General features: G+C 41.7%; 1 protein-coding gene across 2 annotated transcripts in view; it reads left to right on the forward strand.

Moving 5' to 3' along the window:
- The window catches only part of nectin2 (nectin cell adhesion molecule 2), a 79,208-nt gene that overhangs the window by 9,766 nt on the left and 45,443 nt on the right, over window positions 1-23,999 (forward strand). For both annotated transcript variants that reach the window (XM_011485485.3, XM_011485486.3), the window contains exons 2-5: window positions 20,413-20,522; window positions 21,332-21,581; window positions 23,165-23,458; window positions 23,548-23,665. In XM_011485485.3, coding sequence (XP_011483787.2) covers window positions 20,413-20,522; window positions 21,332-21,581; window positions 23,165-23,458; window positions 23,548-23,665 — 772 coding nt within the window. The remainder of the gene's footprint in view (window positions 1-20,412; window positions 20,523-21,331; window positions 21,582-23,164; window positions 23,459-23,547; window positions 23,666-23,999) is intronic.

Below are 23,999 nucleotides of genomic sequence, written 5' to 3' on the forward strand. Positions count from 1 at the left end.
TGCGCTCAAAAAGACTTTTGTTTACCAATGGCAACCTTGAGGTGTTGTTTTAGTCCAGGCAGTCAGCTGGCTGCTGCTGGACAGAATGATACACTTGTTTTTTTGGGGGCTTTTTTTTTTTTTTTTACTGAAAACAGAGATACTATTGTTCTCTGTCTTGTTTAAAGACCCTCCTTCCTCCTCCTCCCTGTTGCAGACCCCAACCTCCCAATTCCCTTGAAATCAGGTGAATTGCAGAAGGCCTTTGCAAAGGCCAGCTATTGTCCCCCGCCTCTTTCCACCCTTCCAGCCGTGCACCACACCTGTATGAATGGACAGACCCGTCTTTGAGAGGTGACCCTGGAGGGAAAGTGGCTTTGTAACTAGAGATGATTGGGGAGAGTCTCCTGAAATGGATGTTGATGGAGGAGCTTTTTTCTGTTTGTGTGTGTGTGGCTAGATGGAACTTTTTTTTTTGTAGCACAGGTTTGGCTCCCCTAAAAAAAAATTTTTTTTTTTTTTTAAACAAAGTGTGCAGCATTCCCTTGATGCACCATATGTTTGCATTCAAGTGTGCAGCAAAACTATGGAATGCTTCCGACTTGGCCGCCTGTTGTTTCAGCTTTGTCTCGACTTCTTTTGGAAGAGCCTGAAGGGAACCAAAGAGATGGGAGGGGAAGTATCTTCTCTCCTTACATGTCATCAAGACCCTCTAGGGTGTGTACTTGCTTGCACCCTCGGGTTTCCCTACAGTCATCTCTTGAATTTCCTTCTTTTTTTTTCCTCTAATGCTTAAAAAAACAGTAACAATTTAACCCAACCCTCCTGTCCATTACCCCTCTATCCACGCTTCCCCTATAAGATGAAAGAACCTCGCGGCTGATTCGTGCACCACTGATTCATGAATTTTTTTTCTCCAGCACGGCACAGTCATGCAGGGTGAATGTACAAGTGTGTGTGTGCAGAGTTGCAGAAGGAGGCTGATTGCTGGAGGGAAGGTACAAGGGGGGCGAATGGCAGAGGGGGAATGTGCTGCGATGCCAGTCGTGATTAGAACAGTAGCAGTCGCCGTTTAAACACACATTTAAATAGATACAGCCTCAGGAAAGTTGATGAGGGGGGTAGACAAACACAAGTGTTCTCAATTGTTCTGGTTTATAAATGGAAGTCCCCCAGGCCCTACCAACCAACTTTCTCTTGTTTCTTCCTTATTGCATTCTTAACTTCTGACACTGCTTTGCTTGCATCTTACATGGGTTATTGACCTTCTCAACCTATTCTTAAATTCTTTTGCTTTATTCCCTTTTGTTTCTCCACTGTTTTGCATTGGCATTCCCTTTCTGTTTCTCCATTCCTCATTCCTTATACATGTGTCTTTCATATATAAAAGTAGTTCCATCGCCTCTGCCTACTAAGTTTGTTTCGTGCCTCTGTTCCCCCCTTATTTGAGTCCCTTCTTTGGTCCAGACTTTTCCTTTTCCTGCTTGAGCCCGGCTTCTCGTGCATGTCAGAGTTTCCCATTGCTCTATTTCAATTTTCACTTCCTCTCTTCCTCGTACCGTTGTTTATTTACTCACAGAGATGGTTGGAAGGCTGTCGCTATGGATTGATGGATGGCGGGAGGCCATGGGTGGAAAGATCTGGGCGTTTGATTGACGCTCTTGTCACTCAGGATAATACTTACAGAATTGGCTGGTTCATTATTGCAAAAAGGCCCTTCTGTGGAAGACTCGCCCTCTTTATAAAGATACCTTGCAGGCCTCGTACTTGTCCTTTCAGATCTATCATTATATCCATAGTGTAACTTAAAGGTCTCAGCCAGCTAAAAGTAAAGCTTTCCTTAGACGAGTATTGACATTTTCAAACATCTCCATTGACAGAAGCAGTCTGAGACTTTGCGTGTATGCCCTTTAAAAAGCGCGTCCCTTGAAGATGACATAATTATGCAGTGTCAACATGTGACAAGCCCAGCAGAGCTGCATTAGAGAAATTAATATGCAGAGTGTAGGAAGGAGTCCTTCCATGCTCCTCTAATGCTTATAGTCACTTTGTCTCCTCCACACGTTTGGAGAAGACATCAGATCCTGGAGCAGAGTTATAAAGGTTAATGTCAGCCGTCCTTTTTAGTTGATTTTAGGACTTGTGCAATCTTGGTATTGCATTCTCTTGTCAATGATAATGAGTGGAGAAGTAATTATTTCTGCCACCGGGGTTAATTAGCCTTAAAATAAAACAATATTGGCTAGGATATCGCAGCAAAACCAGACCGATTACATTCAATATTAGAATGGTTTTCCGTTAAAATTCTGGACCTAGTTTGATTTCAGAGTGGCGCTTTTATTTCATTTCAGTAGAGTACACACGTTTTGTAAGATGTGATTAATTATTCATTCATTAAGATTGTATTTCATCCCTTTCGAGAGCTGCTCATAGAGATGAAATGCCCGTTTTTTGGGAAATCCTTTTAGGAATATAGACATGACAGCCATACCTAGATGGGGAAAAAAATCTCATCTTTGCATTTCTATTTAACTCTATTTTCCTGAGAGTTGGTTAGTGTGTGTATTGGAGCTGGAGTCCTGCAGTGCAGCTGCCATGTGTGTTGCATTTCATATCACTGAATACAGGTCAGCGCAGTGAGGCTTGCAGCCTGAGATGTCAAAGAACCTGCCGCTTGAAGTAAATGGTCACAGTCTTGTTGAGGAGCTGAGTTTGTCAGAAATTAACCTCACCTCAGGAGGGTGAAGAAGTCAGGGGACCACTGTACAAATTAGTTTTTATTTATTGTCAAATTCAGTCCAATAGATCTAAATAAAAATGTATCTAGGCATGGATCAAAGCAACACTCTCATCAAATTCAACCTAAAAACTCTTTGACCTTATGGTAAAGGTAAATACCACATTTTTCGGACTACAAGTTGCTTTGGAGTACAAGTCCCAGCAGCCAAAAATGCAAAAAAATAAGAAAAATCATATTCAAGTGATGCTAAAGTGTAAGTCACACTTTTGGGAGAAAGGTGTGATGCTTCTGAACAAGTCTTCCAAGCCCGGCGTAATGCTGTGGTCACACTGAACTCTATTCACGTGTCAAATTCATGTCTGCTGCCTCTTTTTCTAAGCGCGTCAAATTTGATGCTCAATGCTTGTCCAAAAATGTGTTCATAGACTAGATGTTTCTGTTGTGTGTGGGAGGAACTACTGTCAAGTTTTAAGTCCCATTGCTACATGGAAGCATTGTCTGTACATCTCATTAACAAAGCACGGAAGACACAGGTGACATTGAGATATCAGGTCTATTTATTTCAAAGAGCTCTACAAAAGTAAGCATGTCTCTGTGTGTGTCTTCATGAGATTCAATCAGTCTTTCTTTTTTACACAAATGTCTCAAATGTCTCAATGTCTTAAACTTAACCTGCAACTCCACTCTGGAAGTAGTTTGATTAGCTAGAGCCACACTGAAAGTATTTTCTAGAGAAATGAAAACGATATGTTCAGGGAAGAAGATTATATGGGCGCATGCATATACTCGGATGTTTAATGCTCGGTAAATAAAATAAAAAAACACTCTTGTTTGCGGCAAGAGTTTTATTTACTTCCTCCTTGACTTTATTGCTATACTTTCAAGCATGGACAATTAAATTTTATGGCCCGTTTGAGCGTCTTAACTAACATGGACATTTTTACAGTTTATTTTGTGCTGCATCCACAATATTTTACACAATATATCTCTGTGCCTGGAAAGCAAAGCCATTCAAGTCTTTTTTTTTTTTTTCCCATGCCCAAGCTCATCTCTGGTGTTGGTCTTCTTTTAAATTGTACGACTGAAAAAACCTTGAGCTGAAGAAGGTGCAATCATTAGTAAACAAAATGTGTGTTTTTAATCTGTTTTCATGATTAAGATATTCTAAAAGTGAAAATCCATCCACCATCCAGCTTCTTAACCCGCTATATCCCTTTTGGGGTCACGGGGTTACCAGAGCCCGGCTACTGTTGGGCGGAGGCGGGGTACACCTTGGACAGGTCGCCAGTCTGTCGCAGTGGGGGAAAAAAAAGTGAGAATATTTGCTCAAAATTGTCTGCTCAAGTTAAAGTCACCAAATCGTATCTGTGCAGAGTGAGTAATGGCAGAGATGACCTGCACACGGGGAATCCAGAGATCATGTGAATACATGCAGAGTCTGTGAAAGAGATGAGTGCAGGCCACACGGGTGTATATAGATGTATGCTGGCAGTAGCTACGGGCAGGGAAAGTGTGAGCTGAGTGGGGAGGGTTGGGGAGGAACAGTGCACTGAACCATCAGCAGGCGTAATGAGACACAGGTGCAATGTAAGGAGCCACATCCCCCTGGTGAGGTGCCTGAAAATAAGTTGCTCTAGACCTTTAAGATGGAAATCTCTACCTGCCGTTTTATTTTGAAGGAATGTTGCTTCGTATTAGCAGGCACATTTTTGTTAGTTTGTGAACCTAAAAACAATGCACACCTTGGGGAAATGTCATTTGCCCGACTTCTAATTCATTTGTGCCTATTTTAGGCAGCTAGTTAAAAAGCTCTAAAGTGCAGCAGATTAAAAAGGAAGCATGTCATCAAGTTGCAGCACAGAAATTATTCTGGTTTTTGTTGGTTCATTATCTCTGATCGTTTCATTTAGACTGGGGTTTTTAAATGCATGCTAATGAAAGGAGAGATGGGAAATTCCATAGCTGTGAAAACTCAGTGCTCTCTTCCTAATGAACTCATATTTGGGTTTGCCTGCTAAAATCAGAAAATGTTGGATTAGTTGGAGAAGCTGCAAAGAAAATTGGTAACCAGAAAGCTTCAGTGACGGGGAGGAGGGAGATTAAGGAGCACAGGGAGGTGGAAATTGATGACTGAGATGTACAAAAGGTGGAGGGACAAAGAGGCAGAACAGGAAAGAGGACACAAGCTGCACAGGAAAAGGTTTTAGGACAGGCTTGGGGGTACAGATGGAATGCATTTGCCATGTTCGGAAAAGGTGGGGAGACAACTGTTGCTTTTTTTACTATGTTAGTCTTTTTTTCTTTCACTACCTTAAGTTAAAGTCAAGTACATAAGAGGGACCCCTACAGTTCACAAGCCTGTGTGCATGATAGGAAGGAAGGAAAGAGCAGGTGTTCTCATTAAGAACCGAGCGGCCTTGTTTGTTTGAGTTTCAGACATGAGGCGCACTAAGAAAATGGCTTTTGCATTCAGCCAATACGGAGTAAGTAAATATTTTTGGAGGGGCATGCTGTGTCAGTAGATTGTTCTTTCATGCAGCGGGGGAGGGTGATGAGAGGACAGGCGATGGCAGGCTAAAGGAAACTGTGAAGCAGCAGCTATGTTTATTTCACCATGCAGAGACGTGAACACAAACTGAGCTTTGTCCCGTGCGCAGGCTAACTTAACGTCGGAGCGAGCTGTGAGGGTGCGGGGAGATGCAGAAACTGCCTTTCTCTTTCCCCTTCATTTGCTGCCAAATGACATCGCTTACTGTGCTTCGTGGTTGCACTCGCTGCCAGACTGGTATTGTGAACAAACACTGAATGTGCACTTCTCAGGAGCTCCTCCATCGGCCGAAAGTGTACTGATTTTGGATGGAGGATGGTCTTTAGATTGTGGCAGTCTTCTTAGGTTGGCCTCTGCAGTATCTGTGTGTGTGTGAGCATTAATACAAATGCAAAACAAATGTGCTTCTGTGGGGTTGAATGCATTTCCTTTATTTGTTCTTTGTCATTGTGCTTGGACAGGATGGATTGAAAGTGGGCATGAAGGATAAGAGGGGTCATTCATTCACCTCACATGCACAAACCCACATACCCATCCCTCTCTGGCCTTTCATCTTTACTCTCACAAGCGTCTCTTGTTCTGTCAGTTTTGCTGAAGGGAAAGACGGCGGCAGGGATGGTGAGAGATGGAGGAAGGATGTCAGGGAAAGGCTGAGAACTTAAGATGGAGAAGGTTAAACACAGCCAGGGACTTGTTTCCCAGCCCCTTTTAAAATCATCCACCAACCTGCCCCAGCTTACTCTTTCACTTTGTCTTCTGGGAAGAAGAAAAAAAAGTGATGGGTTGCAAAAGCTCTCTCTGCTTCCTTGCACTGCCATCTCCATTTCATCCCTCCCTCCGTCTCTTTAATTGTATCCTTCTCATCTCATCCACTCGTTTCTTCGCCTTACAGACATTCCCTTCCAGTCTTCCTCCTCTGCCCGTGCCTCTGTCTCCCTGGGGCTCGCCTCAGTGGGTCAGTTCCAGTCTGTCTGTTTGCTGATGACTCCACTTGGAGCAGATGTGATGCTCAGCAGCTGTTGCTCTGTGCTGCAGCGCTCTGCTCAAATCTCTCTTATGCTCTCATTTATCTACACATATTTTTGTTCCCTCTTACAGTACCGCTCAACCGTAAATGGGCGAGCTAAATTTTATTTTCAGATGTCTTTTGTCTTCTCTGACCAGCCTCATCGATTTGTTCCACTCACAGGCTTTGCCAATGCAGTTGTTAACGTTCAAAGCAGACTGCGATTTTTTTTTTTTTCATCACAATAAGTCTGGAATCTCTGTATTTATGTGCTGTATAAATGCCAACAGTCACTCTGTTATCTCGTGAAGCAAATGTCAGCCAGTGGTGGTAGTTTTCTAAGGGATTGAGGCAAGCTATTGTTCCTTTCCAAACCTACTGAAATAAATGAAATGAATCAAATGTAAATGTTTTGGGGCATTGTAGTCAAAACTGTTCAAAGCCAAAAGAAGTAGTATGTTTTTTTATGTTTAGCATGATGCCAAGTTTAATACAGCAATGAAAATGGGACTTGGACCCATGAAGGGTGGTGGAGTAGGGTGAATTGAAGCCAAGTCCCCTCGGTTGTCTGCTCCTTTTAGATAGCCTTATCAAAGCCTTTATTAGTTGTTTGTTTGTGTGTGAGGCTGGCTGGTGAGCTGAGCATCCTCTGACAGGTGCCTTCCCCTTTCATGTTGGAGGAGAGGGGAGGGTTTTGCGCCGCCATGTAGACTTTAGCCTGCGGAAAAACGGGTGTTCTGAAAAGGCCTTTGGTTGCTTTCTGTGTGGCAAAGAGCGTGCGTGTGTGGTGTCACACCTGTAATTGGTTGCCTCTGATCTTGCGGAAAATCTTGGATCAGTGTTGCAGATCCGACGGCTAATCAGCACTCGCTCTGGAGCTCTGGAACTCGTGCTTCAATCTGGAAGCTAGAACCGTCCCGTCGGTTGGGATTTAATCTCTCTAGAAATCCGCTAATGGGAAACGTTACATGCAGTCTAATTTAGGGATGCTGAGATAAAACATTTTGCTGTGAATGTTTGTGTGTTGTGTGCACAAGACTGCAACACTGATAAGGGATATTGAGCGCCACTTTGCCCCTGTGCTCTCAGATGGTAAGATTACAAGAAAGCCAGGGGTGTCTCTTTTTGCACTTTAGCCTCAGTGTTCTGTCTCTCCTCATGGTGGCATACGGCGCAGCGTCTTTAGGAAATTCATAAGGGGGATCATCACTCATTCCTGGTTCCCCTTTGAGGACTGCGCCTAATTAGCCGGCGTCTGTGATTAGTTTGCTTGTGTTTGATCTGCTTCACTCATCTCTCCCCTCTGTCGAAAAAGGCTGCCTGCCTGTGTCGTGATTTGGCCGTGAGGTGCAGCAACAGCACAAAAACTCAAAAGCAGATGCACAAAGATGAACACGGCGGCACATTGTACTTTTGCTGCCTTTTGAAGACACAGCAGGAGGCGTCACAAGCTCAGTGTCGTACACCAGCAGAGAGCCACACAGAAACACACTCATAGCAATACTTGCAACAGACGCGACTATATCTGTTAATATTTTACTACCGCATTCCAACAACTGTGTTTACTTTCGTTTTGAAGAGTTTTTCTTGTCGGTAAAATTCCCCTGAAAATCCAGATACCTGTACAGGACGTGGGTGGCTAACTCCAAAGAGGATTTACTTAACCTCTAAAAGATTACAGCTAAAGATAGTCAAATAATGAATTTAATTAATTCTGTACAAATGCCCCTCTGCTCCCCCTTTGCATTGAATCTCAATAGCAATCACAGCAGGGGGATACCAATGTTGCATTTAATATAACACAAATAGGAGCATCTCTCTGGTGCGTGACAGAACTCTGTCTAATCACATGGAGCCTGTGATATTGACGAGCCTGTCTGTCCTTGAAGCCCGGCACCGGAACATAGCAGGGCCATCTCTGTTTGTACCTCCATCCATCTAACCCTCACCTCCCAATCCTGTCTGTCACCCTGCTTTAAAGGCCAGGTAGTAAACAAAGGCAGCCTCAACCCTGGGTAATAATGTCCTGACAGGACTGCTCAAGCTCTCTGTCTGCGTTTGTGTGTTTGTGTGTGTTGGGCTCCTCCTTATGATCTCTGAGAAGTGATTTCAGTCCGATCCTCTGTATAGCAGCAGAAATTGCAGAGGCGTTACAGAAATCAGGGTTTACATTCTTAGGGAAAGCACTGACCTAATGGTCATGTTGAGAAGCTACAGAAGGACATTTTTCAATATCTTTCTATTGTAAGCAGGTGCAATTTTTATTTGACATAATGCTCAGTTTTGTATTTAATTTTAAAGGTCCAATTATGTTAGTTTATGAAATGTGATTGTAGCTCTTTTAAACACTTGTTTTTTATGGCTTATTAGATGGTTGGCAAGAAATACTCAATGTTGTGGAAAAATTGTAAGAGTTTGGACTTTTATCTAAATCAGTTTCCGCATAACAGTGACAGATTTTCAGCCTGGATCAAGTGCGATTCGCTTATCAGTTACTGGTTAGTGGGGTTTCAGTAGTGAGACTTGGCTGGATGATGCTGTATTTTTGACAAGTGTAAGCTCTATTAGCTCAACTTGGGTTTCTTTCAAAAAAGGAGAACCACTGGGTTGCTTCCCCTTCTTCTTTCTTCAGTCTGTCCAGAAAAATAAGCAGAGTCTATTTATTTTCAGTGAAGGTATTTTTTTTTCCTGTTTGAATGACTTTAAATCTGATTTTTGAATCAAGAGCTCACAGAGGGGTCAGAAAGAGGAACTGCTTGACAGAGGTCACACCAGTCTTTGATTTAGTCCAGCTGAGAGTGCTGATCCCATATCACTGTAACCAGATAGGGTTGACAGTATGGGGTAATCTTTTGAAAACAATTTAAAAACCACCCTGCATAGCGTTTTTGGCCTGTTTTTTTTCCCTGAACATCAGAAAAGAAAAATATGCCTGGTGTCCTAGAATTTACAAGATCTTTGCTGCACAAACACCAATTCGGTTCATTGTCTCAGACTTCTGCCCATGCAAATTCAAAGAAAAAGCAAGGCAGCGTCAACACCGCTCTGGAGCTCATGTAATTAACTTATGTCAGCAGTCGAGACGGTAAATAGCTACAATTCAAGGAGCCTCTGATGAGAGGAATTCATCCCAGTGACATTAAATTTGGCTAAAACTAAGCACAATTAAACAATCAATTAGAGAGAGATGCGTGCGCTTTAATTGTTAAGCATTGCCAGTTGTGCACTTCTAAGTGTTGAAAGTAATTTACTTAGGCTTCTGATTTTGTCCTTTTTATCTGCATGTTTTAATAGCTTATCACGCCGTGACAGAAATGGTCTGTTTGGTATTGTCTACAGCTTTATTCGTTTATTGTACTCCTTTGTGGCTAACTAATTGGATGAAAACAGCAACAGCCAAATCGGCACCTGTTTTTTTTTTTGTTTGTTGTAACCCTTTTATTGTCTTTTTCTTTAGTTTATGTACCACTCAAGCTGGCCACTTGGTTCTATGTGGTCTAATGAAAGTTGTTTTGTGTTTAATTTTTATCGTCACGTATTAAACCTAAGAATTCTTCTCATGTCTTATTTTATCATGGGAGATTCTATCCAGTCACATTTTTTAATTTTTGTTTTTATCAGTGTTTTGCTTTCATTTTGAAGACCGGCTTTAGGGGAAATGGAATTCCTGTTTTTATCTGGAGCTGTGTGTCTCTATTAGTTGTTCATTCAGTCGTTTATCGGCATCAAAACAATGCGAAATGTCCCTGAGGGAAGTTATCGCAAAGGCTGTTCTTCAGAGGATTGTCAAAGTTGATCTAAGTTTTTATTACAGTGGTGAATGAAAAGCGGGGCCGGAGTCTCAGCTGTTTACTTCTGCTTTGCTTTATCTTCAGTGTTGGACAAAAGTTGCTTTTCTGATGATTCTGCCTTAGTTTCATTTCCAGAAACAGCTGTCCCTCCTACCTTTTAAGAGAAAACTAAAGGGAGGAATGTGTTGAAATTTTATCTCACCTGCTTTCAGTTGAGAATTGAAATCAATCCTGAGGGAAGAAAACTTTCATTGCTTTTAAAGTAAAGAACAATACTTTTTTTTAATTTTGTTTTCCATTGTTCAGTTCTTTCGCAATCCTACATGCCTGATGTTTACCAGTTGTTGCAGCTCTCATTCGTCTTTGTGTAAAAGAGATTTTAGTGAAAGCCAGCGTTCTGAATATGCAGGTGGACTAATTAGATATTCATGCGTTTACCAGCTGAGCAGCTCCCTGCTGGGTTCTAGTGAAATGAGTCATGATTATCATAAAGCATAACTTTTGCTCTGATGTTGGCAACAATCTTGCATGAGTATTTTTCAATGTGGGTGTACCATTTTGGAAACAAAACTCATTTGTCCTCGCAAATGTCTCCCTGCAGACCTTTTCTCTGCGCTCCCACGAAAATCTGCCATTAGTAATGCTGTCCAGCTGGTTTTTACAATGTGTTATGATGGACAGAGTTATCGGTGTGTCATAATATTACTGTACGCCCCCTTGTTTGTTTTATCCCGCGATTCCTGACCTTCTGTTTTCCGTTTCCTGGCATCGAATCGGTAACGAGCGGTGTGATTCTCCTGACAGATTGACGGTGCTAATGGCGGTTTCCCTCATCACAGGACTGCCTTTTAATCTTTTAATGTGAGGCATAAATTAGCTTGGTGTCTGGCCGACTCTCCTGAATGAGATGCATGTCGACAGCTCTGTTGACCAGTAGGCTCCACAGTTGCAGGCTGAGTGGCAGTCCTGATGCTCTGGGAATAGCAGCTGGTAAATGAAACCACCCCTCCAAGGTGAAGTAAAAGACGACGTCTGCGGCAAATAAGCAGGAAACGCTGCTGTGTTCAGGTCTGACAATGAGGCTGTCATGGAATCTCCTCACCTCAACACGTAGCCCTGTTTTTTAATTGAGGGGGAAAAAAAAGATCACACCCGGCCTGAAATATCCTCTGTGACACCTTGGTAGACTCTAACATCCAAGTGTTGTTAGGAAGGCAAAAATAGGAATCACATCATGTTAGCAGCTGACAAGACAGACAAGTGTGTACCCACACAAGCAATGTATTGTATAAAGGGTGACAAAGAAATTCAGCCCTGGATTGTCTTTTAGAGTACCTGGCAACATACTCCACCTTTGCAATTACGACTTGATCCTTTAATTATTGTCTGTTTCCAAATGTGCCAGACTCGCACAAAAGCTTCCAGAGTCATCAAAGCCAGCTTATTCCCCGATGTGTTAAAGAGGTGAAAGCCCTCACAATGGAGAATCAAGATCAAGACATTTCCTAGAAACTGACCCCGAATGCATCTGAAAAATGTTTTCTTGGCCAAAGCCCCAAACTTGAATTTTATCCTGATGCACCGACTGCAGATCTGTCGCTATGGTCACCCAGCTTCAAAACCCAAAATCACACGTGGCGCTTAAATAACACGACTGCTAAAATTACCACAAGGACTGACTGCATACAGGGCGAGGATGTGGGGAAAAAAAAAAAAAGAAAATCAGTCAGATTTCAAGGAAGTGCAGAAAGAGCCAGAGGGATAAAAAGGATTTATTCCAAAACGAAAAGATGGGACCCGGCTTTACTCTGAGGGAGGACAAGTGGAGCAGAGAGAAAAGGCGACTGACTTACAGTTATGTGAAGGGCCCAAACAGAAAAGGCAGAACCTGGAGCCGCGGGGGAGCTCTGTTTCTGTCAGCCATCTAGCCTGAAAGTTATCCAGAGGGGCAACGCAATGACACCAGCAAAGAAGCAGTAGTTATTTGTTTGGAGCAGGAGGACCATGTCATTTTTGTTCACAGGAAACTGCTTGTTATAAGAAACACTTTTCCATCCCTTAGTGGGCTCTCTGGAAGAAAACAGGCAGCACTATAACACTGTCCTGTCTTCATTTTTGTTTTTTACACTTCACATTCTTCCTTTTCCTTCTTTTACAGAGCGATTCATACATATTCTGTTCCCTTTGACCGGCTCTCCTCCCTCACTGGCCACCTTTCCTCCCATCTTTGCTAGGTCAGGTCCAGTGTAGATGTTGGTGTTTATTAATAATGAAAAGCAGAGAAGAGGAGGAGGAGGAGGAACGGCACACTGCTTTCGTTCTCACCAGGGAATGAATAATTCACAAAGTGGAGAGAAGTACCTCTGCGTATGTGTGTGTTTTGTTACTCCCCGTCTCAATGTGGTTTTACTTTACCTTACGTTGGCGCATGTGGAAATGCTTCTTGTCTCACTGTGACCGCACACGCCATTCTGACTGTGTTATAATCTGCTGTTCGAGGTGTTTCCGAAGCTTTACACACCCTAAATGATTAAACAACTTGTGAAATTTTCTTGGTTTGGGCATTTATCTGTTGCAACACGTCACAGTCGCACACAATTAAACCCCTGTTGTGCTGTATTAATTCCTCCGGTTTGTTTTATGGCTTTTATTCCACCTATGACTCTCCTGTCAAACCTGTTAGCCAAGTAGCTCAGCTGATCTGGCATTCTTTTTGACAAGAGCTGATCCATGAAGTTGATTGTTTGGAAAGGGAGGCCCACGGGGAGCTGAATATATGAGCTATGTGTGATTTTATGTCAACACCTGTGTTGTTAAATGATTCGGAGAGCAACATGAGAACTTTTTGGCAGATTCCTCTTATTCTTAAATCCATGTATAGTGCATGGAGTTGGTTTTAAGACACGATGGAGACCGTGATCCAGCAGTGGATGCAGAGCTGAAATGTGCACAGCTGTGGGAATATATAATGTGACCTTTTTAAAAAAAAAAAAAAAAATTTAAAGAAAAACTTCCCCTCTGGGTCTTTTTTCATTACGTTGATACACTTAATTGAATTGGCAAATGCTTATTTTTGCAAATGATATTCGCTCGAGTCCTGAGGCATGTTTGTTATAAACAGGCAGCTAAAGAGGAATATGTATTAGTATACAGATGCTTGTGTAAATGTGCACACTTGAGAAGCTCACGCACACGCAAACAGCCTCACCTCCTGAAGCAGATCTCTCCTCCAGCTGTTCGTTTCTCCCCGCGACTTTGAAGCCTGTTCACGTCTGCCAGTGTCCCTCCCTCTGAACCCCTCTTTCTCCTTCACTCCCCTTCTGTTACATTTCATGCGTTTCTGCTTCCCTTCCTACGTTTTCTGCCTGATTCCTCTTCTTTCCTCTCCCAACCCAGTGTTCAGAGTCTCTTATCAAATGTTTCATCATGTCACTGAACAAAGTGAAATGTAGCATTTCCCTCTTCTTGCTGCACCTTGTTTCCCTCGCTTCTGTTGCATCACAGAGGTGAGTTTTACCTCTTGTCTCCTGCATGCAACCTCACTGAAACCCCGAACCCTCCCTTATTTTTCCATTTTTTTACTCCTCCTTGCCGCGTTTCTAAGTTGATTGGACACCTGTGGCGATTGGACTGTTTATCTCCTGTGGTACCCCTGAAGCCTTTGAAGTTTACTTCTTTTATCACTAGAAAGGTGCTTTCGACTCGGTTGCACCCTGGAATAGAAAAATTGAAGGCATTATGATAGGATGTCATCCGAGAGGTCTATAATGCACAGTGGCCTGTTCTAAAAGTGGATTTCTCATGTGTTATTGATCGGTTTCTAACAGAAAAGCCCCCATGAACACAGGTCAATGAGTGGAGTCTTCATTTCTTTGTTTCATTCTGGGCTTTGTCAGTCTTGTCTTGCCTTGCCTGAGCTGTGTTTCAACTCAGCTCCACGCGTATCCAGCATTCATATTTAAACACATGTGCCAGCATGCATGTGGCGCATGCACATAGATTGTCAGTTTTTATGTGTGAACTTCAGAAAAACGGGGATCCCTGAGGAATGCGGAGGAGCAGATTTTTGCTCCATCCGCAGTTTGGAGTCATCACTCATCTACTGCAGTGTCTGCTTCAGGATCACCAACTGACAGTCATGTCAATAAAATATCAAATGTCTCACACCTGAAAATGAGGGGTTTTTGAACCTTAATGGAGCTTGGGCTTGAAAGCTTCCTGCTGACAGGAACGGCAGGAATGGACATCTGAGGAAACAATCAACATTGACAATAGATCTAGAAGCTCTAAAGACAAATGTCCTTCTTGAATTTAAAAGGACAACATTTACTTAGATTTAATGTTTTATTCTTTAAGTTAGACAATTTCCCTAAAGTACCACTACCATCCTCTTTTAATCTATTTTAAAAGCCTTCCCAGTGGTCTTTTAATTACGATTCTGCTGTTTTTGGCCAAATCAAACAAACTTGTGTTGCTTTCTAGGACATAGTTTCTGCAGAGAGGCAGCAGTTCACCAGAAATTCATTGTGGGCGGGATCATTGGCGTGGAGAAACCCTTCCCCGCTTCCCGTTCCCCACACTGAAAGCTGTTGGAGCTATCCAGCTGTCCAGTTTTGAGCCAAGCCAGCTCAGACGAGGAAAATAAACACGTACATGGATCTATTTATCAAATAAGCTCTTTTTCAAACTGCTTTTTTTTTTTTTTTGCTCATAATTAATCAGTTAATCAATCAATTGATTACTTAACAACAATTTGAATAAATACTTAGAAATGCAATTTTAAGATAAACTTTCTTCATTTATGTCCTCCATCATAAAAAAAATGTCACAAGAACATGTTTAAAATACCAAAAACATTATTTTCATCAAAGTGGGTCTTAAAAGTGCTTGAAAGAACAAAAACACAGAACAGTTTTCAGTTGTGAAAAATCTAGGAGCAGTTCGTGCAAATGGGGCGTCAGAATGTTTTCATAAGAGTTCTGAGTTTCTAGTTGACAGCTGCTGATAGTAAAATACACTTTACTGAACAATGTTTTTCGAAACAAAGATGTTCCGCTATTTTCTCCTGAAAGATTCAGGTGTCTGTCAAAAAATGTCAAGCTGAAGCAACTATTAGCAATCATCCTAGAGAAGCAATTGTTGAAAACAGTCAGATACAATTCAGGAGGATGTCAGGAGTGAAGAATGGGGAAAATCTCAGCAAGTTTTCTCCACAGTTAGACCATGCAGTACTAAGCGTGTTAAATATTCATGAGTGTAATTAGAAAAAGACTGCACTTTTATGGCTTGTTTTTTTTTAAGGGTTTTTGGCAGGAATCGTTTTCCGGTGGAGGCAAAAAATAACATAATTACTCAGTTCAGGTTGCAAAGTTGGCCCTTTGCTTCAGCCCTTCAATCAACCATGAAAGCATCTGTTTACTAAAACATTCTGCAATCAGATGTAAAGTCGTGTGTCAGGTGACTTAAGATTGCTCCAAATTGGGTCATGCAAAAAAAGATAAGCAAACTATCAAATCACAAGAAAGGCAAAGAAATCAAGTGAATCTATTGCTGTGGTTCAGTCAGCTGATCTCATTGCCAATGAAATACGATGGCGGCATTGGACCTGAACTAGTAAAAAACCAACAAGACTTCTTTAGTCATCTGGATCTGGTCTTTTCTCAGTTAGTCAAAAACCTGCAGTTTTTAATTTGTTTTTATTCAAGAATTTACATCCACACTGTTACTGAAGCTTTCTTTTTTCAGTTCTTGTTAACTTTCTTTAAATTATACTTTAATGATCACCACTTTAATATTCCTTTTACGTGTTTCTTTCAAGATTTTATGCAAAGCACTTTGAATTGTCTTTGTCCACAAAATGTATAAAGTTGCCTTGCCTAAAGAACGTTTAATTAAATCTTAATTGTAAAGAACTGACCTTAAAGCCCCTCTGTGGCGACATAAAATATTGACAGTCAAAGAAACAAACTGTCTATTCAATACTTTGCAGCTCAACTCGGTTATAAGTCGCTGGTAGTTTTTCTATCCCAAAGAAAAGTCTTTCATGGTGAAATGCAATATGGGTTGTGATTATTTTGAGGCCTGATTAACCGTATACGGATCATAATTGGATGGCCTCTCGCAGAACTCTAGGAAGTAGTTGTTTCTTACATTTCCGGGAATTCAAAGCAACTATCATTTTTAAAAATTATTTAAAAAGTGGCTCTATAGAACGCCTTTGTCAGACTCGTTGCTCCTCAGGAACATAAAAGCATAAACAAGAGAATAATAGAAATGGAAAAACTTGGACCTGGAAGAACAATCAGAGCTCAGCATGCTCACTGAGATAGTTGTACACGAGGGAGGCTAAAGGAAAACATGCATTCTTTGTTTTGCTTTTCTTTTTTTCTCTCCTACATGCATTCACAACAGGGTTGTAGGAGGCAGAACTCAGGAGCATGCAGATTACAGAATACTCACCACCTGCCCCTGCAGAACCCACTAACTTGATGAAATGCAGTCATTGAACTCTGAAGGCTGTTTAGATGATGGTCTGAGCTTCCTGTCACCCCGACATGGTGCCTTTCCCAAATATGGAGGGGAAGGGGAAGAGGACATGAATGCCAGCAGAGCTCGAGCCAGACAGCCAGGAAGCTGAGTCCAGGGATGCAGACTGATAAGCGCATGTTTGTGTTAGCTGCTTCAAAAGAGCTGCAGAGAAAATGAGGAACCCCCCCCCCCCCCCCCCCCCCCCACACACACACACACACACACACACATACACACAATGCTTTTCATTCTTCTGACTCATTTGACCTGTATACATTTTTTCCTCCTTTTGCTTTGTTTCACGAGTACCCTTGATATTTTTTTCACAAGGTCAGGCAAGGAGCCCACTCCGCCTCCCACAGTTGCTCCTCTCCTCTGATCTGCCCCTCCTTCGTACCTCCGTCCCTCCATCTCGCCACTAGCAGTTGCTCCTTTGCATCTATCTACCTTCAATCCTGCTCCTCTTTCTTTGTCTTCCATTTGTGTCAGATTTGTCATTCAACCGTCTTCTATTAACCTTGTTTACATCTCGCTTCTCCTCCTCCTCCTCCTCCTCTCAACTCATTCTCTTTTCACTCCTTCTTTCATTCTCTATTCCTGGCGCCATGTTCTCTTCACACCATTTCATCTTCACTTTCCTCGCACTTCATCCTCCTCCCAGGCTTTAATCCTCCATCACGTTGGCATTCCCAGGCTGTCTCTCATCTCATCGTTTCATCCTTCCATCTTTTGGAGCACACTTCCCCCTTGATTCATTTTCCTCTTCACAGACAAATGGTGGGAAATATGGAAATGTCAGCATGACCAGGCAGGAGATCACAGAGGACTATGCTAATATGGCTGGCCTGTCACAGCCCCATCAATACAGTGTGTGAGTGCGTGCTGCTTGCATGCACCTCATGTGTGTTAAAGACGCGATGATAGGTGGCAGTGCTTACATTACAGATCTCCGACTACTTGAGAATGTTGAGTAGTGTTATTTTTATGGCTGTGTGTGAGCCCTAACCTGCTCTTTTACAGAATTGGTTTTATTTTTTTGATGTCAGGCAACAGAGCTTCTGTAAAGTAAAGCGGTGGTGACACTCTTATTTTGTCTTTCGTCGTTGTTGTTCCCTTTTTCTTTTATTTCTCCTTCCCAACCACAAACTTTAATTCTGCTGCCCCTCACACAAAAAAACTCTAATATGACCAGTGCTCTCTAAATATTTGTGCAATCACTTTTCCAAATGTGGCTTAAAATTTCCAGAATTCGTTGGATTCTTTCTCTTCTGCGTGTTTGCTGTCCTAATGGCGCTTTCTCTGTGTCTACAGAGTTTGGGTTGTGGAGGAGACTTTGCTTGTCTCGTGTATGATATTAATTTCCCTGGGGGCAGTGCGGAGTCTCATAAGGCCAGCCTGTCTCCCGTCTTGGTGCTGACAGGATCTGACCTGTGTTGGCTCTCCTCTTATTGCCTCAGAATGACAGGCAACAGACTCGCCATTGCTCTGTCCCCACGTTGTTGTTGCACACACCTTACCTGTGTGTTATCATGTCTTTTAAAAAAAAAAAAAAAAAGTGAAACTCTTTTAGAATTATGATCTTTAACAAACTAAGGGAACATCCTCCATTGGGGAATATGCTACTTTTGTAATTTTAATCAAATGAGTGATGTTTTATTTTTAAAATAATGTTGTCAGAAGTTTCTCATGTAAAACCAGTCCTTTCTATCATTTATGGCGCATTGCAGCCTCTACCCTTGTTCTTCATAACCATGAGTCACATACTTTCAACTTCCCTCTCTGCAGATTCCCCATCAAGAACAGATTTATGTCAGCATTGATCTTTTCTGAAAAGAGCTTAAGACTAGTGGTGGTCCACCAGCCCATCATCTAACAGAACAAAGTTCTTGGGCAACAGTACAAGCAGGTCAGATGGCTAGTCACAGAGAGTTGCAACACAAAAGAGAAGAAAACATCCAGTTTCACCGGAAAGAGGAAATGTATGGCAATTGGGTTAAGTTCACGGAATAGCAAAAAAACTGCATGAACAGCAAAAAAAGAAAAAAACGTAAAAATAACAGAGGATGTGAATCAATTGATAACAAGTAGCTGCCGAACTTTTAAATGCCAAATAACAAAGAGACAGACTTTTAGTAAAAGCTGGACAAGTGACAAGGAATGTACTTTTGCAGTTATTTGATCAATAAAACAAGTTTTTTGGGAATTAAAGAACATTTTGTGAAAAAGTGAAAAAACTAGTTTGAATCCTGTTAGTCGACGTCGACGTGACTGAAAGTCGTGACACATCTTTTCTAACAAGAAATACTGGTCTGAACATTTTCCGTGTTCCTCTGTTAGGCTGTCAAAACTATAATGAGGACTTAAATACAGAAAAACCTTTTGTTCAAACTTGTCCATCTACAGAGAGGATGTCCTCTTTTTTTTTTTAAGGGAAATGTAAGGTTTAGTAAAAACCTTCTGTCGATGCTTTTTTAAAGTTTCGGACTGCTGAGAAAAATTTTGATGCTAATGGACTTGGCTTCATGAAAGTATAAAGTGCTCATGCTTCCTTCTACATTTTTTTAAGTCTTGACACCTGAATAGAGTTTCTCCTGAGTAAAGTCGAGAGATAAAGGTGCAGTTACCAAACCATAAATTCAGTCTGCTATCTTCAACATGCCCCAGAAGACCCCACGATAATCCTCTCCTGACATGAATGCATATTTGTAAACTGCACTTTCTTGAGCTTGCCTTGCACCAAAGTGTTTGTGCGTCAAAAGATGGGGCGAAAAAAGTTTCCCCTTTCAGTCTTTTAAGGTTCTGCTCTGCTCCCACGGGCTTCCTAGTGGTTGTCCAGAGGTTCCTCCGCGGCTGCAAGGGGGTTGTTTTGTGGTTGTAAATTGGACCGTCTTGGGAGAGCCGATACTATTCTAGGAAAGTCTTGTTTTCTTCATCTTCCCCACTCATGCTTTCACTCATTTTTCCCTCCTCTCTTCCCCTGCGCTGATATCTCAGATCCCCCCTGAGAAAAGAAGGTGTGGTATTTATGCTTGTCAAAAGACAGCGCTGCCCTCTACTCTCATGTTTTAGCCTGCAGGCTTTGTGCCTGTCTTCTCCTCAGCCCGGCAGCTCAGGCCCGGCACCAACTGGTAGATCGAGTTTTGCAAATAATTGTCGGCCTGTTGGGAAAATTGTGTTTCTCTTGTGCTACACAATCTCTGAAGCTTGTCAGTAAACATGTTATGTTCATGCATTTGCTCTGCCCTGGGTGCAAACAGTTGCTCAGCTGTAGAAAATCCATTCTTACTTAAAACAGGTGCCATGGTGCTGACATACACTAATGTGTGCTTATTCACACAAGTAATTACATTTTCTAAAAGACCTGGATTACACACATTTGGGAACGGATTGTCATCCCTAAACCCTTCCCTCACACACAAAATAACACAACTCGCCAAGAAAAGCATATTTATTTGGACTCTGCTGCTACACAGGAATGTGTCGGCACAGCAAATGGCAGGCTATAGAAAAGTGGAAGCCATCCTGATGATTTATAACCTATGTGCGGGAGAAGTGGTTTTCATCTTTTTTTTTTCAGCAGCACACATTGCCTTTTTTTGTCCACTTCATCCACACACTCAGTCACGGAGAGATACCAGACTCTTGGCCTACTTTCCTGGCTTCACTAATGCTGTTCTCTGTTGTACCACACACTTTCAAACTATCCTCATTTGTCATCTGGAGGCTTTGTACCAACATGAGTTCTTTGCTCTTTTTTCCTGTTTCTCATATTGAATGATTGTGGTTAATGTTGTTTTCCTCCCTCATTGTCTCTTTTCAGGGATCTTGGGTCAGAGAGTAAAAGTGGACCCAGAGGTGACGTCATATCCTGGCCAGTCTGTCAACCTGCGTTGTTCCTTTTCCGATCCGACTGGAGTCCAGCTTACAATGGTCAGAAACTCGCCATGCATTTCTGATTTTTCATCTGCTGCCAATTAAATTTTATAGATCAAAGATTATTTTTGCTCTCAACAATTTATTGTGGTAAAAGGTGGAAGTACTAATTCTGCTACATTCACACCAGGATTTTGTGGTCGAGAAAGTCTTTTTTATTTTGTGCTGGTGTGGAAAAATGTCTAAACTAAACGAGCACACCCTAGTCTGCTTATTAATATTGGCCTTAGTTTGTTGAAAAGTAAACCCTGGTGCAGTTGTCATCAGTGTGAATGAAGGAAACGGGGGAAAGAGTAAGAGAAAGATTGAAGACATGCTCTGCATTTATAAGAAAACAACAAACAAACAAAAAGAATGCAAGCTTTAACTAACTAGAACAAATGAAGAGTAGTTGGGTGAAGTCTCATGTGCAGATGTGGATTAATGAAGAAGCTAAGACACTTATGGTCAATGGTCCATATACATCACTATGGTTTTGCTGGGTTTTCTTCTTCCTGCCTTGTTCTTTCTGGTCAACATTCATTTTATTGAACTCTCATAAATGCAGTTTTAAGCTTAAATTTCTCCTCCATCGTCAGAAAACTGGCACAAGAACATGTACCAAAATACCAAAAACACAATTTTCATCGGAGTAGATCTTTAAATCCATTTTCAAACCTTGGTTGTTTCACTGTGGTGTCCATATTTAAAAGATAAATATTTAAAATGCTTTTTGTTTTTGTCTGTGGTGTCACTCATGAGTCCAGTTGTTTTTCTTCATCACCACTTGTCTTCTAACCGTTGAGCTTCTGTGTGTTTGACTCCAGGTCACATGGATCTACGAGTCAAAGGATGGATTGAGGAACAACATAGCTGTTCTGCATCCTTCATATGAGCCCAATTACCCAGACTCATCGTTAAAGGGCAGAGTCAGTTTCCAATCTGCACAGCCAGAAATGACCCGCCCTTCCATCCAGATAGCTGATCTAAGGATGTCTGATGAGGGGAAATATATCTGTGAATATGCAACGTACCCCAGCGGCAATGAGCAAGGGACCACTCAACTTATCATGCTGGGTATGTCCACATCTGATTTATTTAACAGATTATTAAGAACAGCTACCTCTGAACTTGATTTTTTTTTTTTTAAACTACAAAAAATCTTTGCATTTTAACAGCCATAGTTCTTACTTTTGGGTATCTGGTTCATGGCCAGCATTGATACAAACTTAGACTACAGAAATAGGAGGATCAGTTGAAAACTAGATGGTCATTCCATAAAAGAGACCGGAAAAACAGTTTAGCAGGTCCACCCATCCAAAATTAAATATATTTTAGTTGAAGTGTGGTGTGAATGAAGCAGCAAAAAGAGCCAGTTAAATTCACATTGTTGGATTTTTTTCCTCTGTGATTTTACTTTCTAAATTACAAATGAGATCACAAGGCCTGAGGCAGCGATTAAACAGTCATTTTATTCCATTTAGAAAAAAGTAAAACATTATTGTAAAAAGAGAAATATAGCAAAGTCAAAACTGAAAAACCTGGTAATGGTGATGGATGATTTCTTTTCTTTTAAATTTGCGTTCAGTTAAAAAAAATTCACTTCATCTTTTGTGGCAATAAGAATGAAGTCCAAGATTTCATGGAAACCTAATAAGGGAGATTGGAATTGGGCACATTTTTTTATCTTCTTAAAATCTGTACTTTTAGTTGAGATCAGCCTTTCACGCATCAATAATAGATTGAATTGTTGAAAAATGGCAAAATTGACCAAATGTTCTCATCAGTTTAACTGGATTTCTAAACAAAAATGTTCAGAGATGTCAATCTTTCCCACCGTTTCCAGAGACTCTCTGAAAATATGCCAAGGTTGAAGTGTAGCAATTTAATCTTCATTTCCTTTTTATTCCTCACCCATCTGGTTACTGTTAGAAAATTGATATTTATCCTTCAGGCCATGTTTAGAAATGCTATTTATGTTTGCCCAGCTCTGTTTCACAAGCTTTTATCAAAGGTGAAAGTGGGTTAAGAAGGGTTTGCAACTTTGTTGTAGCTGCTGTTTCAAGTGATATTATCAAAGCAATTGTGCTTTGCAATGTAAAAAAAACAAGGGTCCAACGCTGGCCTGACAACGGCGCCTGTCCTTCTCTCATCTCTCTCCAGTTCATGGAGCCCTCATTCCTTTCCTTCAGGCAGTGTATTGATCTGGCTGCTTGTAATGCCCGCTGTCAGCTCTTGTCTTGCCTGCTCTTCTCTGATCGCACACAGCTGAGGGAGAGGCCAAATGAGGGAGGAGATGGACCAGAGAGGGTTGAGGAATGACTAAGATTATGTAGTCATTTAGAAATTGTTTATGGAAATGCCCTGCACAGTCAGGGAAGTGGTTCATCAGTGGTGGGGAATATGAGGATAGAGGGGGGAATAAAGACATAAAGTGAAGGAAGATCTAGTGTTTGTGTGCGTTTTTGCTCTGGTGCTTGTAATTGTTTGTCAATGAGGGCTCTGAAGGGGAAGACTGAGTGGTCGCTTTTGCCGTCTTAGTGACTCATAAGTCAACAGTTGTGTTTGTTATCTTTTGACTTTGCTGTCTTGCTGTTTAATATTTACATCCCTTAATCTTCTTAATTTCTGCTTCTTCAACTTTTGGTTTATGTCATCAGCCAAACCCGAGAACTCGGCGTCCACCGTGTCTGTAGAGGCAGGCACGGAGAAAACCACAGTGGCCAAGTGTGAGTCTGCAAACGGACTCCCCGCTGCCAAGATATCCTGGGTGACCACGGCCAAAGGTAATGAAACGACCACGAAAAAGGCTGGGACCGACAACACCGTGACTGTATCCAGCGAGTATCGCATGGTTCCAACACCAAGTGACAACGGGAAAGACATCAGCTGCGTGGTGGAGCACAGGACCCTAGAAAAGCCAGAAAGCTTCAAGATGAAGCTGGCTGTTCTTTGTAAGTCTCCCACTGACATGCACCACTGTGCCTTCATAAATTCTTCTGCTGTTCCTGCTCTAATGTGCAATTCATGTGTCCTCCCACAGTTGCCCCTGAGGTGTCAATATCAGGGTACGATAATAATTGGTATATGGGTCGCACAAGCACAGTACTCATGTGTGAGGCTAAAGCAAACCCTGTTCCAACTTCTGTTCTCTGGAAAACGTGAGTGACTTCAAAAAATTGAATTTTTGTCTTTTCTGTTGCTCTGCCAAGCATTTTTTCCCTTTCCTTTTCTCTTTTTACATTTTGCTTCCAGATTCACAGCCCTTGAACAGCCATAAAACTCCAGTTCTTATTATTGCCTCTGCAGAACTGTGCTCAAATGGAGATGGCTGTATAATATTTCATAAAGAAACCTGTCAGAAAATCTAAACCTCATAGTTAGAATCTCTGATTCTCCCTCCTGTTTTTTCTCCCTCAATATGATCAATAATGTGTAGTTCAGGCCTGAAACTAGCATTTAGATTTTTTTCTTCATTTTTTTTACCCCTATGCT

The sequence above is a fragment of the Oryzias latipes genome, chromosome 16, assembly GCF_002234675.1.
Source record: "Oryzias latipes chromosome 16, ASM223467v1".
Lineage (NCBI taxonomy): Eukaryota > Metazoa > Chordata > Actinopteri > Beloniformes > Adrianichthyidae > Oryzias > Oryzias latipes.